Source organism: Syngnathus acus, chromosome 12, assembly GCF_901709675.1.
Source record: "Syngnathus acus chromosome 12, fSynAcu1.2, whole genome shotgun sequence".
Lineage (NCBI taxonomy): Eukaryota > Metazoa > Chordata > Actinopteri > Syngnathiformes > Syngnathidae > Syngnathus > Syngnathus acus.
The window spans coordinates 10,622,385-10,638,326 of record NC_051097.1 but is presented as its reverse complement, the minus strand read 5'-3'; the positions used below and the strand labels follow the sequence as shown (position 1 = coordinate 10,638,326).

Sequence of the window (15,942 nt, the reverse complement as noted above, 5' to 3'; positions counted from 1 at the left end):
TGCAGGAAAAGACAAATAGAAGAAGAGTTTTCATGTGACTAGTCTGATAAAGTGACAATTCCCTTCTGGCGACCACTCACAGTCTCTCCTCTCTGTCCAGGGTGTCCAGGAAGTCCGTCTTTCCCAGCAGGCCCCTGAGGAACACATTACAGCACCACACATTACACTATAGTAAGTGGACGGCTAAACCTGTTTTCACTTTTGTCAAGATGGTGCAAGAATTTTAAAGACATTTAAAAAAAAAAAAAAATCCATCTCAGAATACAGTCGGAACACAAAGTAGGTCAAACTGAAAGGGCTGATTACTTACAGGTGGGCCCTTTGGTCCTGGGAATCCAGTTGGTCCCTGAGGTCCTGGCAGACCCTAACACACAAACAAAACCACTTATGAAGGAAATATTTGGAAATATTCATTTAAGATCTCAGGAAGTCACCTACCCGCTCGCCGAGAGGTCCTGGAGGTCCGTCGGTCCCTGAGGTGCCCTGCCGACGAGAAGTTGAAATTTCCATTAGAGTATAATAAAAATGATGATAATGAATATCATAAAAGATGTCCATTCAAGCATAGATTTGACATTTGAAAGTAAAAGTTTTACGTGCTTTTGGTCCAGCTTTTCCCGTAGGTCCTCTTGGGCCTCTCTCACCTCGAGGGCCCTGCGGAAAACAACAAACAGTTACACATAACGGCGACACCCCGCCAGGATTCATTTTAGCCGTCCGAGGTGCCAAGATGGTGCCATCTGTTAGCGTCACGACTCTGCTGACTAAGACACTCACCGTCGGTCCTCGCTGGCCACGAGGGCCCGACTTTCCCGCCGTTCCCTGTGGAAAAGAAAGCAAGTGAGTAAACTGCTTTTTGTATTCTCTTTCAAAATGATTTCCTGAGAAATGTATGCTATGCTAACTGCGTTATAATTTGCTATGCCCCTTGGTTACTTTACATTTTCATATTATTACCACGCTTTGTTTTAATATTATCCTACGCCACAAGAGTTGCACATACCCGAGTTCCTTTCTCTCCGTTAGCTCCAGGGAAGCCTTGGAAACCTTGAGATCCCTATGAAGAAAAACAAGAATTAGTTTACAAGTCTTATCCCTCCAATTAAATGAGCAATTGTTACCTTTGGTCCTTGTCTTCCTGGATATCCAGGCAAGCCGGGCACTCCAAGTTTGCCCTGTGAGACGATACGCCCACATTAGCGTTGTGTAGGCTACGTTAGCATCCCGTGCTAGCTACACGACCGCAAGCATTTCTTACCTTCTCGCCAGATGGGCCGAGAGGACCGGAATCTCCGGGGAGACCTGAGCGACCTTTGGGTCCCTCTGGACCGTCTTCTCCTCTGGGTCCCGCTGCTCCAAGTTCGCCCTGAGTAGAAAAGGGCGAGGGCGAGCGTAAAACAAATGTCAGCATTTGAAAGCAACACACTTTTTTTTTCCCCTGCATCTTTTAAGTTGGATTATCCTCTGATCTTTCAGATTGATCTCCGTGTTGTCTTTGAGGAAATGAAGGAAACCCTCCAGGGGACTTTGCAGGCTTCAAAGCGCCATTGATTTCTTTGTCGTCAATTTGAGTAGATGTTTTGGCGTTTGAAGTGCAAGCTGACACTTCCGTGCGAAAGATTGACTCGAGGTTACGAGTCGAGTTTGAAGCCTACGACTCTCGGTTACGACTCGGACTACAAATGACGCTAAAAGTCTACGACTCGCTATTATGAACTGCCGTCAAAGGCCAGCACTGAAGGTTAAAAAGCTGCGACTTGGACATTTTGACTCAACGTGACAAGCTACAAGCAGGGGTACCCACCTAAGCGCTACTTTTAGCTTTGGAACAAGACAACAAACAAGCAAGACTTACCCTGTCACCCTTGATGCCCATATCTCCCTTGAAGCCCGGGAAGCCGTCTTCTCCCTGGCAACGAGAGCGGAGCTCAATTTAAATGGAAATTCTTCCAATGACACCCGGCCGGGGATGACAAACAACGCAGCATGAATAATCATTCACAAGTTGAGAATGATTCTCCCTTAAAGCGCTTGCTTACCTTCTCTCCTTTAGTTCCTTTCAGGCCACGGATACCATCTGCTCCCTGAGACACAACAAAAATATGTATTTTTCTTCTCATAAAGTTCCCTTTTATTGCATTTCCAGGATTACCCGTACTCATTTTCTGATTACAAACGTCGCTAATAGTGGGTGGATCGGCAACTCACCTTCACGCCTCGAGGACCGGGATAACCGATGGGTCCTTGAGGGCCGGCTGGTCCCTGAAGACAACCAACGGTAAGATTAATACTTGAAACACGCACACACACACACGTGGGTGTGAAGAAGTTACCATGTGTCCCTTCTCTCCATGAGGTCCTTCTTTTCCAGGGTGACCCTAAGAATCGTGACAGTCAAAAAATATCGTCTCATCAACACATAATGACAATCATAAAGACTTATCGTGATGGCCAGAGATCATCGTAAAGACGTTAAATTATAATTAAAGGACATCATCAATCTTACTAGAGGACAAAATAAATGAAAAAGTTCATTTTGAAGTTTGCTCTTATCGCGCAAACTGGACTTGATAGCCGCGTGTATCAATTGAGAATGTATACACGCACGCACATGTTCCTTATTTGAGCCCAGAGAGTGTGCCGAGATTGGAAGGAATTGCAACGCTGATGGCTTTCCAGCGTTGCCACTTTGGAAAGGAAATGGATCCGAGATGAGGTGCAGGCGGGCGCCGGCAAACAAATGGAAGTGTAGAAAAAGAAATAAAGGAAGTGCAAAGAGCTATTTGTGCTCTCCAGGCTAAGGAAGGATAAGGGAAAGAGGGAGGGAGGGCGTTGCGGGCACAATATTGAGTCATGTGAATGGCTTTTTTTATAGCTACAAAATTGACAATGGGTTGCTGGGGGCGTTGAAATAATTCCAATAAATGATGCAAATATGTCCATTTAAAATAAAGTCATGTGCTCCTAAAAATGTCTTTGGGAGAACGTGGTAAAATGGGGACTCACAGGTGGTCCGTCAGCTCCTGGCATTCCTGGCAAGCCGGGCTTACCGGTGGGACCCTGCAAGTACAAAAAAAAAATTAATAATATATGTCATGCTACGAGACGTAAATCTGCATGCGTTGGAAGAAACCAACTGCATTATTTAATAGTTGACTCATTAAAAAGTAGATGGGGGGCCGTGTTTCACTTTTGCCTCAGAGGCACGGTGTGCTCATGATTTAGCGTTAGCATTCGCATTAGCATCCCATTAATGGATTGCAGAGGCGGCAGATTAATGCTTCAAACATAGTTAAGTTTTGCAAAAACGGAGGTTTCACCTTCTCTCCAGGAGGTCCGATTGCACCTTGAGGCCCGGCAAGTCCCTGCAAGGAGAGTGAGAAAAATATAAAAATCGTGGATTTTTTCAGAAAGTCGGCAAGATTTTTTCCGAGCCTCAGCTCACCTGAGCACCAGGGTTGCCTTGCTGTCCTGGAGGTCCTGGTTCTCCTTGAGGTCCCTTTGGATTGGTTGAGAAAACATAAGCCATCATTTCCAAGCATGACTTTTACTCGTGCCACAAATCCCTCAAAAGTTGAAATGAGACTTTTGCCTTTATCCCCCCTCCCCCCTGAAAATCAGCTTTGTGCCACTTACGATGTTGCCTTTGGGTCCAGGATGGCCGTCCACTCCGGTGACACCCTGCGGGAGGCCACACAAACACGATATTGCCGCATCAACCATAATCGTCCGTCATTATTAGCGAGTAACTTCAGCTGTGAAAAAAAGCGCATGATGGCGAGGATGAGGAGACTCACGGGAGGTCCGGGTGAGCCCTGAGGTCCTTTAGGTCCGAGCAAACCACGGGGTCCCTGGCATAAGGCAAAGAGAATGAGATCAGAATTGCTAGCAGACTGTGAATTATTCATTTTAATCCACACACACACACACAAAAATTGGATTTAATTTCATTCAACTTAATTTCATTCAGTTACACCACTTTGCTCCCAAATGTCCTCTAGTGGGTCCAAAAACAAATCAACCTCTGTATACAAGATCATTAAAGAATGATCTATGAGTAATTTCTTTTCTGCTCTGTCCCAGTCGAGTTCAAATTGCACAGTTGGTAGCTTCCACTAAAATGAATTTAACAGTTGACGACACCCTCAAGATCAGTTTCTGTTTTACGCTTGCCCTGCCTTTGCATGACAGCAGGCCAGTCGAGCACACCCTGGTGGACAAAATCCATCATGACTTGAATATCAGACGGCCTACTATGAAGATTGAAATGAAAGTACCGTAAATCTCAAAAGATTGCAAGGCTGAAGGTAAGACTATCGTAACTCACCCATTACTGCGGGTTGTAATGAGGCGACTGCAACCAAAAAAAGTTGAAGGGCTTAAACTGAGACGACAGTAAATCCTCCCAAAATTGTGCAGGTTAACAAAGAGCAGTGTAAAAATCCCTCAAAAGTTGTGCATGAATGTCTTAAAATGAGACCGCTAAAGTTGTACAGTTTGAAATTTGCAAATCCCACTCAGATTGCAAATAAAAAAGAAATATAAAATTATTATGAAGACTCACTGGTTCCCCAGGAAGTCCCCTTGGTCCGATCTCTCCGTCATCTCCCTGGAGGCCAGAAAATGATCAAGGTCACATACGACAAAACATTTTTTTTTTTTTAAAGTGAGAGCAGTTCTTACCCTCTCTCCATCCTCTCCGGGTGCACCAGGTGGCCCATGGGGTCCTGCTTCACCCTGGAACCAATCACAATAGTGTCAGGAAAACAAACATTTTCATGGTGGGGGAAGCAATCAGTCACTCACTCTGTGTCCTTTTTCGCCAGGAAGTCCAGCCAGACCGTCGAAGCCGCGATCTCCCTGAAAACAAAAAGAGGTTACAGCACTTTGAGGTTTTGGGATTGTTGCATTTCAACCCATGTCCAAACGGGGGTCCACGTACCTTGGGTCCAGATTGACCTGGCATCCCTCTGGCACCGTCAGCTCCGGCACGTCCCTGTCAAGGTCAGAATTTGGATGATGATGATGGAATGCTTTGTAAAGTATGTTTGGGCTTTTCTTTGCATCACACGTACCCTTCTGCCGGGCTTTCCGTGAGGTCCAGATGATCCCAAAGGTCCACGTGGACCCTAGAAGAAAATTCCCAAATCAGTAGAAATGTTACATTATATTTCATTTGCCATCATTTCCAATGGGGGGTGGGGGATTTCACATTATTGGGTGTCAACTATTCACCTGAGGACCGGCCTCTCCGGACTCTCCCTTCACTCCCGTAATACCAGGAGGACCCTGAAAAGACAACCGTGATAGGTGACACGGGGTCGTGTGACCTCGGGCGCGTGACTTCCTTCTCGGTACGCACCAGTGGGCCGGTCCTGCCGGTCAAACCCATGGGACCGGTGGATCCACGCATCGCCAGCTGGACACGGGAGGGGCAAAACCGTCAGTCCAAGATCGAAACGTGCATATGAAGATGTAGACATAGAGGTGTGTGCGTGCGAGGGGGCTCACCCGAGCCTGCTGCATGATTGCCTGCATCTGGGCCTCCTGAGCAGACATGGCCGGTCCCTTCTGACCCGAGTCCCCTCCGGCGCTGAATCGGAACTGAGACGTGGCGAGAAGACACATGTTGACCATACATGTCTGCCACTAAAAATCATTGAAAATGACTAGAAGAATTTGTAAAAGTTTAGATGTTTGTCTCTATGCGGGCTGAGATTGGTCAGCAACCAGTCAAGGGTGACCGGCGACCAGTCCATGACGTCCACTGCTTGTGTCGACAAAAAGTGAGCTGCTCCAGCTAAGAAAATGGATGGATGCAAGGAGGTTTTCCTCCACAGCGGCAGCAGCAGTAGCAGCAGCAACTCAGGCTGTTTCCACAAATGCTACACTTGCCACCTAGTGGCCACAAGGCAACGTTGCACCACAATGGAATATTCCACGAGCTTTCCACTTACCTATCACGACTTGAGTCATGATCCTGCGGTGCATATTTCGTCATGTCAAATTAAATCTAAATTAAATTAGAAGTAAATATGAAGAGGGGAAGAATCCCCAGAATTGGATTTCAAGGTCTTTCTGTTTTTTTTGTGGGGGGGGGGGGGGGTTCAAACTGCCTAATGATAATTACATTTATAATTTTACTGCCTAGATGCCATTGCAATGATTCACATTTTAAAGTGTCCAAGCTTTTCATTAGATCATTTTCACACAAATATTCCATCACTCTATTAATGCAAATGAATTTCGCAGAAACCCCCCGAGTGTTGGTCGGGAAAGCGTCATCCAAAATGACACAATATCAGCAAAATTGTTTACAGATTGCCTCATAATGAGTTTTTGGTGTCTATTGTATATGAAGGGGTGCTATCCAGACTTGTGGACGTAACGCTGACTCACTCCCTCTTTGACGTGGCTCTCATTAGCTGCTTGGACATAAAATCTCTGCACTCGCTTGGCCTTCACATATGCGATGTGTTTAATTCTCCAAATCACAAATGCAAATGAACTCAATGTGTTCAGATGTTTTTTTTGTTTTTTCAAGGGAATCATTTTTCCAGCAGAATGACAGACTTCCTGTCCAGATGAAAAAAAACGTAAATTCAAATCTGGGAAACTCATCAGAAACGGTGAGAAGCGAGAACGCAAAATGGAAGCTTCTGGGTCATTTTTCACCTGATTTGAGGAATCGAAATGGATTTTTCACGTTCACCAATTTAATAGGAACAGCCGGGCAAAGGTCAAATTAGCATGATAATAATTGTCTTGGGGTTTACTTACAGGCAGCATCAGGACTGTGCCAGCGGGTCCAGGTAGACCATCAGCACCAGGAAGACCGGGACGACCTGGAAGACCCTGATGGGTAAGGAAACAAAACAAAGAGTGTCAACGCACACACACGCAAGCTTAAGAAAACTTGAATACAACACTGCAAAACACTGGGGGTAAATAAATTTGGAAAAAAGAATCAAATCTAGGCAAATTATGCTTGTTCATTGCTTGTCGTAAGGAACCTCGCCAAGTTAAATTTTCCACTCTTATTGGCAGGTCATTTGGACAAAATCAAGTAATGTAATCCACATGTCCTTGCTTTGTTTTCATGTTTTTTTAAGAGCGGCTTTTGCAGATAGCATTTTCTCCCACGATTGCCAAATAAATCTAATTCCCCCCTTTTATTGGCAGATAATTTGCTTCGAGTAAGTCAAGTACTCCTCATGTCATTGCTTCTGTTTGTTTTGAAAGGCCGCTTTTTGCTGTCTCGCTAGCGAGCTGAGTAGCTAGCTGCATAGCATTTCTTCCTTTACATTTTTGATGAGCTCACAAGCGTTTTTTGCAGTGTAACTCACCCTTTCGCCGGTGTCTCCAGCAATGCCCGGTGAGCCAGTGGCACCTGGCGGTCCGGGAAGACCCTAGTTCATAAGCACAGAAAGATGGCATTGAACTTCTCACATGGAGTGTTTTTTTTTTTCTTTTCAGTTGAAAAGTAGTCACACATGTTTTGATTGTATTATATGTGGGTGAGGGGAGGGGGGGAAATGGGGCTTCCATCAGGCGGCGCTCTTTATATGTCTATGACTTGAATCGGGACCGCCTCTTTAAGGAGGGTGGACTAAATAATGGACATCTGGGCAAGTCCATATCTCATCTGGGAAAGCGACCGCTCCCTTTTTGAACGGGGGAAATTAAGGCATGTTTTGTGTGCCGAGCGCTAACATAAACAGGCCGGTCCGCCGGGAGAAAGGCAACCAGCGCCAACAATCAGGAGGAACAAGACATGCGGAGGACAATGTTGAGGCGACTTGACTTACCGCTGGACCCTCAGGCCCAGGCGGACCCTCCATCAGCATTCCCTGCAAGGCACAAAGCACGTGAATTGTGAAAAATGAATGTAAACGACAAGGTCAAGCCTTAACACGCCTGTCATTCCGTCACTTCAGCTGGTGATTAATTGGCGCGGGGAAAAAGCCCTGCAGTGCGGCGCAATGCACGGCGCACCGCGCCGCGCACCTCCAGAGTAACGACGTGTGCGTGCACGCAAAGACAAGCACGTCGGGTTGTGTGTAAAGACGTGTTTGCGGTGGGAACATCTTGGCTGCGTTCAAGCTAGCATTGCGGTGTTGTAGCGCAGGATTCCCATTGGAAATGCCCTCAGGAGAGGGTGCGCAAAACTAAAAGACTTTGTTTTGATGTGTGCAGGGCTGGAGGTGTGTCAACTTCCGTCAATTATACCAAAAGGGCTGCACAGCTTATAAAATTCGGGGCACAATGCATCGCTCTGGGAATCTCCCGAGTGCTACAGATGGTGCGCCACCTCTTAATGGGGTGTTAAAAGGGGTGCAGAGGTTTGCAAGGAGACTCTTGTAGATGAGCATGATTTGACAAAGGGGTGCATCAACTGATCTGAGATGTTTGGGGAAGAAGACTGTTGTCGATGACCCCGGTGCGCGAGGGGTGCGTCAACTCCAAATGGATTAAACATTTGAGGAAAAAGACAAGACTGAGAGAGGTGCTCCCAATTTTTCAGGGGATATTGTTTTGCTGATATAGTCTGGCGGGGGGGTGCACCAACTGTATCAGCAATGTTGTTGGGAGTGCCTGAGTTTCGGAAAAAGACTGGCACAGTGTGGAAGGGGTGCGTCATTTCTATTGAGATGTTAGAGAAAATCGTTTGGGGGGAAAGGTGGTGTTCTGGGCGCCAAAAAAAAAACGCAAAAGCCTCCGTGGCTACTATAAATCAAGCGTATCCCATTGGGACGTAATTCTGTGACCTCAGCGGTTTTCCATGGCCCATTGGGACGTAATTCTGTGACCTCAGCGGTTTTCCATGGCCCACTGGGCCTCGCCCCTCTCAACATTTACCTCATTGAATTGCTCGGAGTAGTCGGCGATGAAAAGTCGCACGTTTTCGCGACGGCAAAACCGAGGACATCTGTCTATTGTCTGCGAGGCGAAGAAGCTAAGCACGACGTCAGTGTAAATAGGAAAAAGCTCCGTCACGCCGCAGTGTACACTCGTTGACATTTGTTTTGGGAGTGAAGCGGCTCAGGTTGTGAGCAAAGAAGCTTCGAGGGAATTGTTTAGGCACTGCCCGCTCCGTGTTTACAAATGCCTGACGAGCCCCGCATGGCTCTTCTCCAAATGTTTACATTGTCGTCCCGATGACCGCGGCCTCTCCTCGGCGGTACGTCCGCCAGCGGTTTGTGTCTGGATGAGTGCACACAGATGGCAGACGCAAAAATCCAAGCAGGCTTGGTAACTGACCACAACAACTCCTGAGTCTTCGACAACCGAGTTCGGTCTCAAGCCTTTTCATTTGTGTCGCGACAAGTCGACTCGAGTCTACCGGAGTCACGATCTCGGATCAAATGCGTTCATGAAGCTCAGTCAAGTCGGTTCTCATGATAACCAAGTCCATCGACTGGCCAAACAAAGTTGGCGTTGACTCCAGTCAAGTCATGTGACTGGAGTGGCCCACCTATGCATGGTAATACTCACTGGCTCGATGATAGCGGGTTCTCCCTTCTGTCCCTTCTCGCCACGGACGCCATCGACCTGCAACGAAAACATGGCCGTTAGCCGCATGTCATCTTGCTGGTCTTCTTTCCCGCGTCCTGTCTTGATTTTCTTTCCCGCTGGGCTTCAACCTCATCATCCTCTTCATGTGTATTGATGTCTCAAGCTAGCTTTGTTCTCTACTAGCATTGTCTGCTATTAGCATTATCTCATGACGTTTACCTCAGCCTTCGCCATTGCATTCTGCCTTCCCTCACCTGTCCGTAATACTCGTTGGTCTCGGCGGGAAGCACTTTGGAGCCTTTGTCCTGGTAATCCAACTCATCGTAGTTATCGTAAATATTGAGATCCAAATCATCGTAGTTGTTGATGTGCTCCTCTTTGAAGGTATCCAAGTCAGTGTAGTCCCCTTCGCCTTCAATGCCCAGGCCCGTTCCGGTGGCGATGGAACCACCGGCTCCGGTTCCGGCACTGGCCGACCCACCGCCGACTGTGGAAGAGCCTCCCGCTGACACGGAACCACCTCCGACCGAAACGGAACCGCCGCCGAGGTTGACGGTGGAGCTACTTCCGCCTCCTCCTCGGATGACGGCGCTACTGCTGCTTCCTCCGCCACCGCCGCCCATGCTGATGGTGCCACTGCTGCTACCTCCACCGAGACCGAGGTCGATGCTACTGCTGCTGCTGCTGCCTCCGCCGCCCAGTGAGGTGGTCCCACCGCTGCTGCTTCCGCCGCCCAGCCTAATGGTGCTGCTACCTCCACCGAGGTCAATGGTGCTGCTACCTCCACCGAGGTCAATGGTACTGCTGCTGCCGCCGCCGCCGAGGTCGATGGTGCCGCCGCCAAGGCCAAGGTCGATGGTGCCGCCGCCAAGGCCGAGGTCGACGGTGCTGCTGCCACCGCCAAGATTGATGGTGCTGCTGCTGCTGCTACTTCCGCCACCGCCAAGATGGATGGTGCCGCTGCTGCTGCTACCGCCACCACCAAGATGGATGGTGCTGCTGCTGCCACCGCCACCGCCAATGTGATCTGTACGGCTGCGATTTTCACAAAGATGAGAATAAGTCACAACTGCAAGTCTTAGATTTCAAGTCCAAGTCCTAAAACAGGGGACTTAAATATGTTGGGGGGAGTGTCATGTGACTGGAGTTCCTTACCTGCTGCTGCCTCCACCAGTGGTCACGTGGCTGTCCACACCATAATCCCCATCGCCATAATCACTGTAGTCTCCGAAGGAGGTTCCGAGCTAGGAAAACCAAAGTTATAAGCCCGAGAAATTCTGGTGTCCACGTCTAAGCGGTTCACCTACTGTGGTTTTATTGATGGTGATTGAGGATCCGCCACCGCCACTGATAACCTTGCCTCCCACGGCACTTCCTATGATCAGGTCATCCTTTCCGCCAACCACCTTGACTTGCTCACCGGTGACGGTGACGCGCCGAGAGCCGGCGCCCCCAGGTGCTTTCGTCGCCTCGTCGTCGTAGCTCTCATAAGTCCCGTAGTTGTCGTAACCGTCGTACGCGCCGGCGTCATCCGTGGCGCTCGCAGAAGAGCTGCTGGACGACGAGCCCGTGCTGGAGGACGAGCCGGAAGATGGAGAGATGACCGCTTTTCCACCCGTGCCGGTGGCTCTCACGACTTCCTCCACTTTGGACGCCAGGCCGCCTGCACCGGTCACCTGTGACCAGATGCAGATGTGTCATAGTGTTTCATCGACCGACCCGCTTCCCGATCAACTACCTTGACATCCTTGGTTGTCTCCTCATCATCAGATGTCGACTCGACGGTCTTTCCGTCCACGTCCTCGTAGTAGGGGTACTCGTAATAGTAGCTGTCCTCTTCTGTGTTCTGGAGAATAGGTGCACCATTTATCAAAACACTGGAATGCTTTGGACTTGTAGAAACCTCCTGTGGACGCCCCTGTTCCAATTTGTTAAATGAAGAATGACTTCTCACAGGTCATGTTTATGTTCTTCTTTTAACACATCCTACGTTTTCAGGCAGGAATTCCGCTTTGTACAGGCCCCATTCATCATTGTCATTGCCCAATGAACCCCCGGCAGCGTAAATGAAGACCGTTCAAAAACAGCTGTCGGGATGTTTTGTTGAAATGAGTTGAGAAGCTCCCGTGTTTTGCTTTGCAGACATTTTATGACACCTTAAAGCAATGAGGGAACTATTTCAAAGCAAATAATCCCTGTTGTGTCTTTTGTTTTGTTTACGGAGAATCGCCACAACTCACGTAGTCGTCGGTGTTGGGGTCCTGGTTCTGCGGCTGGTCGGGGACGGCCACCTCGCAGTCGGGACTGTAGTGCTCGCAGTAGTCATAGGCGGCGCGGTGGTCTGCTACGATCATTAGCTGCTGGATGTCTCCCTGCAAAAAGCCAGAAACAGGAAGTGAGCCAGACGACCAAGTTATGCATTTCAACAAACAACGAAGGGAGGAAGGGGGGTCAACAAAGCGGGACATCTGCACATAAACTAAGTCAGGCTTGGACTTCAGAATATTTGTTTCATTTTTATACAGCTTTTAAAGACTTCATCTTGGATGGTGGTGGTGGTGGGAGGACTGCACATAGCGTGAGCAGACCTGCAGAAGTTTGACTTCCAGAAGATCATATGGATGGGGGCTGTCCAGCTTTTTTAAGGAAGAAAAAATGCTGACAAGTCGGGTGAGAGTGATGGGAAGGCGAGCGCAGGAGAAGAAAAACCAACGCAAGGGCTCCGCCGGATCCCCGGGCTACACGGCGAGCTGGGTCTGTGTGTGTGTGTCTGCACTGTATCGCTTCTGTCCAAACATGTTCTCATCGCACCTCCGAATGCAGTGATGTCATCACACATCATTCCAGTACGGAATCAAACATGGGGGGGGGAACGAGGTACAACTGTGGGAATGGACTCCCACTTTTTGTGTTTTCGATTAGGCCCCCTCATCCCAGGCGGTGCCACTGCAGAACCTGGACCGGCGCACAACTTAAATGTTTATCTGAATGGAAATTCCATCGTCAGTATTTCTGGTATCACGCTACGTTGGCTTGCTCAGTTTATTTGTTTTGAGAAGACTTGGCCTGAATTAACATTTCATTACTTTTCTTGTTCTAACTGTTGGATAATCCCAAGAAGTGTCAGTTTGCACAGTCGACACGTCGCGCGCTAAAACCTGGCGATCCTTTCGTAGTCCGCAGGGTGGGAGGGGGGGGGGGCCGATGTTTCCTGCTCTGTCCTTGGCTTATCGCTGTCGTTGACTTTGGGTGCGAGAAAACAAATCCCTACGCTTCCTCCGAGACGGGAGGAATGAAGTAGCGGAGAAACGGTCAAGTGACCGTGTCTCCGTTATGCGAAGATTTAGAGTCGGCTGGGCGCTTGCGTTTGGTCGCAGCTGCGCTCTGAGGGGACGGAGGGATCTCGTAGTTGGGAATGAGCTCACACTTGGTCGGGAGTAACGTTTTCAACGTGACCGTGTTCCTTGGCCTTTGTCCTGCGGTGGCTGTGGAAAACTGCCTGCAAATGTTTCTATTGAGTCAAATTTCACATTTTCCAGAGAAACATAGCTTGTGATTTTTGCTCACTTATTAGAGTTGTGTGTGGATTGCGATCCTAATTAATTTCGGGACCATTCTTTGACAACGCAGCACAACGTGGAGGCTAATCTTCTGATTTCCTTTCTTGGAACTCAACATTCGCATCTGTTGTGCAGATGCGCGATGTGAGCTGGCGCTATGCTAATGCACCAATTGGGTTGAAGTACTATGTGCAATATAATTACACATGTTTCTTAAATCGCTGGAATGCCATTGTTCAAATATGTCATGTATACCGTGATTGATATGCTAATGATAGAGGGGAGACATTTCAAATTCGGCCAAACATCTGTCTCGCTGCCCGAACCCAACTCAAAGCTATTTAGGCTGAGTCTTTTGGACCCGAGCCCTCCGGATTGCACTCCCGAGACTTTTGTTTTTACAAAACGCTGCGCAACAAAGTGTTGCAACAACGAGCACCGCAAGTTTCTCATGGTGTAGTCCACCAAGGATACAATGCCTCAGTTTGATGCTAACTTGAGTCTCTGTGGCTAAAAAGCGAAGTGTGTAGAGTCTCTGTTGCAAGTCAATGCGGCGTTCATTATAATATAGCACATTGTTCAGTTTAAAAAGTCTACTATATTTAAATTTCGTTGTACATGTGACAATGACAAATAAAGATCTATTCTATTCTATTCTATACGCATTACCTCAACCTACCAGGGGGGTCGCAGTTCTGTTTTCAGCCATGTCGCTCTGTGTTGTTGCTACCTTGTTGTTACCTTTCGCTATTTGTCTTTGATTGCTTGTGAGTCAATGGCTTGTGTTAGCTAAATGTTCCTCAACTGCTCAGTGTTATCTTAATGACCGTGTCCCCTTGCAGGATCGGGACCATTTTGCCACACCAATCTCGTAAAGCCAGCAATGGTTTCAATTGTTCCGCCTCACCTAGCAGCTTGATGAAGTTTAATCCTCCGGTCAAACGGGGCTTGACGTGCCCCGTGGAGCTGGTTCCCTAGGAGGTCCCAAACCTTGGCTTAGACTACATAAACAGAATATTTACACCTGGCGGTGGGCCAGTTGGTGAACCCGAGCGTGGCGCAGATGGCAGCTCACTTCATTGGCTGTAAATCGGTTTTTGAACATTTTCTGGAGCTGCTATGTCAATCGAAACATCGTAACTATCTGTACTTGTTCTTGTGAGTACTTCTGCCACCTCTCTTAAGTCCCTCAGTTCCCCCATTCCTCTCCACCACTAAAGATCTTAATCTGGCCTCTCTCTGGACCATATTACCATTTCCTGTTCTTTTTTTTTGCGAGGGGGTGTGGAAAGATGGAAGGAAAGCAGATCATTTTGCCTCCTATACCAGACGGCGGTTGCGTGTTTGGCTTTTCCCAGAAAAAGTGCTGAGATGGAGGAGGACTTAGTGAGTGAATAAAAGGGCGCAAACATCTGATTTGAGTTAGGCAATTTATCGTGCTGGAACAAATATTCCCAAACCCAAAAGTGGATGATGGGTTGAAGGACAACGGCCTGGCCATGTTTTAGCTGGGTCATGTGTTACATCACACGTGCTCATAAAATGCATGAGATCTCCTCCGCATGGTACGAGATATCGGCCAAGTGCGACTATGGCTCATATACATTTGAGCTATACCGTATGTAGAAACATTAAATATGATGTCAATCCGGGATATTAACTTTGGGGTTAATTGTGGGTGTGTGCAACATTTTTGTTTTCCCCAGCCCCTCCAAATGAAAAGCATTCCTCTATAAGTACCAAATTGGGGGTTCCATATGTTATCCTCTGGAGACCCAACCTGAAGCATGCGGCACTGTCGCTGATAGCAAGAGAAACCTGCGGATGATGTCATGCCATACGGTCACCAGTCCAGGACTGACCTCAGCTGCAAGCTCATCATATTTTCCAGACTTGGCCGCGACCGTCTTTGTATGCGCACCCCCATGTTCGTCTGCCATAGTTCTTAAACTTAAACCATTGGTGTCCAACGTTTGGCCCGTGGGCCATTTGTGGCTTGCTGCACAACTGGCCCTCATTTGAAAAATGTATTATTTAAAATAAATGTAATAATAATATAATATTAAAAAAAAATAATAATAATAATAATAGATAAATAACAGTAAATGTCGAATTAGAATGTTCACATTTTTTTAATATCATATAAATAATTGTAAATAAAATAGAATTTTCTTGTTACCACACATCCGTTTTTTGCTTTGTTACTAGAAACACCAATCAGATTTATTTCTATTTTTTTGCAATATGTTCAACTGTCTCGCACGTTTTGACCTCCAGAAGATGAAATTTTGTATGTACTAATCACGGCTCTGTCTTTGAACGACACAGGCGGCGGAAGCGAGACAAGCCACCAGACCCGTACTTATATATGGACGTTTGTCCCACTGACCACGACATCCACTTGAGAAACCAAACCACAAACCAACGCTACTTTCGGGTAAGTAGCACTGCTTCACAACTGCGTGACCACCGCTGAGTCGGCATGTACTACATTCACAGCAATTGCTAGAGAATTTATGCACAGAACATGCTGACAGAGCAAATATTTCCCCAAAAAAAAAAGTTTCCTGTGGATGCCCGCTAAATAATTTGCATTAAATTGCATTAAACTGCACGCTTGTCAAATGACGCAGACAAGAAAAAAAACAACTAATCAGACTAAATGGCGGCGGGGTGAAGGGAGCAAGGGGAGAACGGTTTGGAAAATATGCCGTGGATTTTTTCCATTTTTCCCCGCAGAGTCTTGTCTGTCCCGCCTGCGAACTGGCAGACGAGCAGCGGGGGAGGTTTTTCGAGCGAGAGAAAAAAAAACATGGCCCCTTCCCACGGCAACAGCCGGGAGTCGGACTGCCGATAGCCCGGCTCG

The 15,942-nt window shown here is 47.6% G+C and overlaps 1 protein-coding gene and 2 long non-coding RNA genes across 4 annotated transcripts in view; 2 read left to right on the top strand and 1 right to left on the bottom strand.

Annotated features, from left to right (window-relative positions):
* Window positions 1-15,942, bottom strand: part of col5a1 (procollagen, type V, alpha 1) — a 38,546-nt gene that overhangs the window by 9,995 nt on the left and 12,609 nt on the right. For both annotated transcript variants that reach the window (XM_037265119.1, XM_037265120.1), the window contains exons 5-38: window positions 11,757-11,888; window positions 11,255-11,362; window positions 10,824-11,192; window positions 10,672-10,760; window positions 9,771-10,551; window positions 9,496-9,552; window positions 7,809-7,850; window positions 7,347-7,409; window positions 6,781-6,855; window positions 5,512-5,604; window positions 5,363-5,419; window positions 5,236-5,289; window positions 5,076-5,129; window positions 4,943-4,996; window positions 4,807-4,860; window positions 4,684-4,737; window positions 4,565-4,609; window positions 3,798-3,851; window positions 3,637-3,681; window positions 3,446-3,499; window positions 3,321-3,365; window positions 3,007-3,060; window positions 2,334-2,378; window positions 2,209-2,262; window positions 2,040-2,084; window positions 1,856-1,909; window positions 1,259-1,366; window positions 1,122-1,175; window positions 1,004-1,057; window positions 778-822; window positions 601-654; window positions 439-483; window positions 311-364; window positions 81-134 (exon numbers count right to left, since the gene is read on the bottom strand). In XM_037265119.1, the coding sequence (XP_037121014.1) occupies window positions 81-134; window positions 311-364; window positions 439-483; window positions 601-654; window positions 778-822; window positions 1,004-1,057; window positions 1,122-1,175; window positions 1,259-1,366; window positions 1,856-1,909; window positions 2,040-2,084; window positions 2,209-2,262; window positions 2,334-2,378; window positions 3,007-3,060; window positions 3,321-3,365; window positions 3,446-3,499; window positions 3,637-3,681; window positions 3,798-3,851; window positions 4,565-4,609; window positions 4,684-4,737; window positions 4,807-4,860; window positions 4,943-4,996; window positions 5,076-5,129; window positions 5,236-5,289; window positions 5,363-5,419; window positions 5,512-5,604; window positions 6,781-6,855; window positions 7,347-7,409; window positions 7,809-7,850; window positions 9,496-9,552; window positions 9,771-10,551; window positions 10,672-10,760; window positions 10,824-11,192; window positions 11,255-11,362; window positions 11,757-11,888 (3,099 nt within the window). The remainder of the gene's footprint in view (window positions 1-80; window positions 135-310; window positions 365-438; window positions 484-600; window positions 655-777; window positions 823-1,003; window positions 1,058-1,121; window positions 1,176-1,258; window positions 1,367-1,855; window positions 1,910-2,039; window positions 2,085-2,208; window positions 2,263-2,333; window positions 2,379-3,006; window positions 3,061-3,320; window positions 3,366-3,445; window positions 3,500-3,636; window positions 3,682-3,797; window positions 3,852-4,564; window positions 4,610-4,683; window positions 4,738-4,806; window positions 4,861-4,942; window positions 4,997-5,075; window positions 5,130-5,235; window positions 5,290-5,362; window positions 5,420-5,511; window positions 5,605-6,780; window positions 6,856-7,346; window positions 7,410-7,808; window positions 7,851-9,495; window positions 9,553-9,770; window positions 10,552-10,671; window positions 10,761-10,823; window positions 11,193-11,254; window positions 11,363-11,756; window positions 11,889-15,942) is intronic.
* On the top strand, window positions 616-4,609 carry LOC119131114. Its single transcript, XR_005099594.1, has 3 exons — window positions 616-840; window positions 2,147-2,278; window positions 4,192-4,609. It is a non-coding gene; the product is annotated as an uncharacterized LOC119131114 (long non-coding RNA).
* Window positions 4,641-15,625, top strand: LOC119131111. Its single transcript, XR_005099590.1, has 3 exons — window positions 4,641-5,004; window positions 6,783-6,862; window positions 15,405-15,625. It is a non-coding gene; the product is annotated as an uncharacterized LOC119131111 (long non-coding RNA).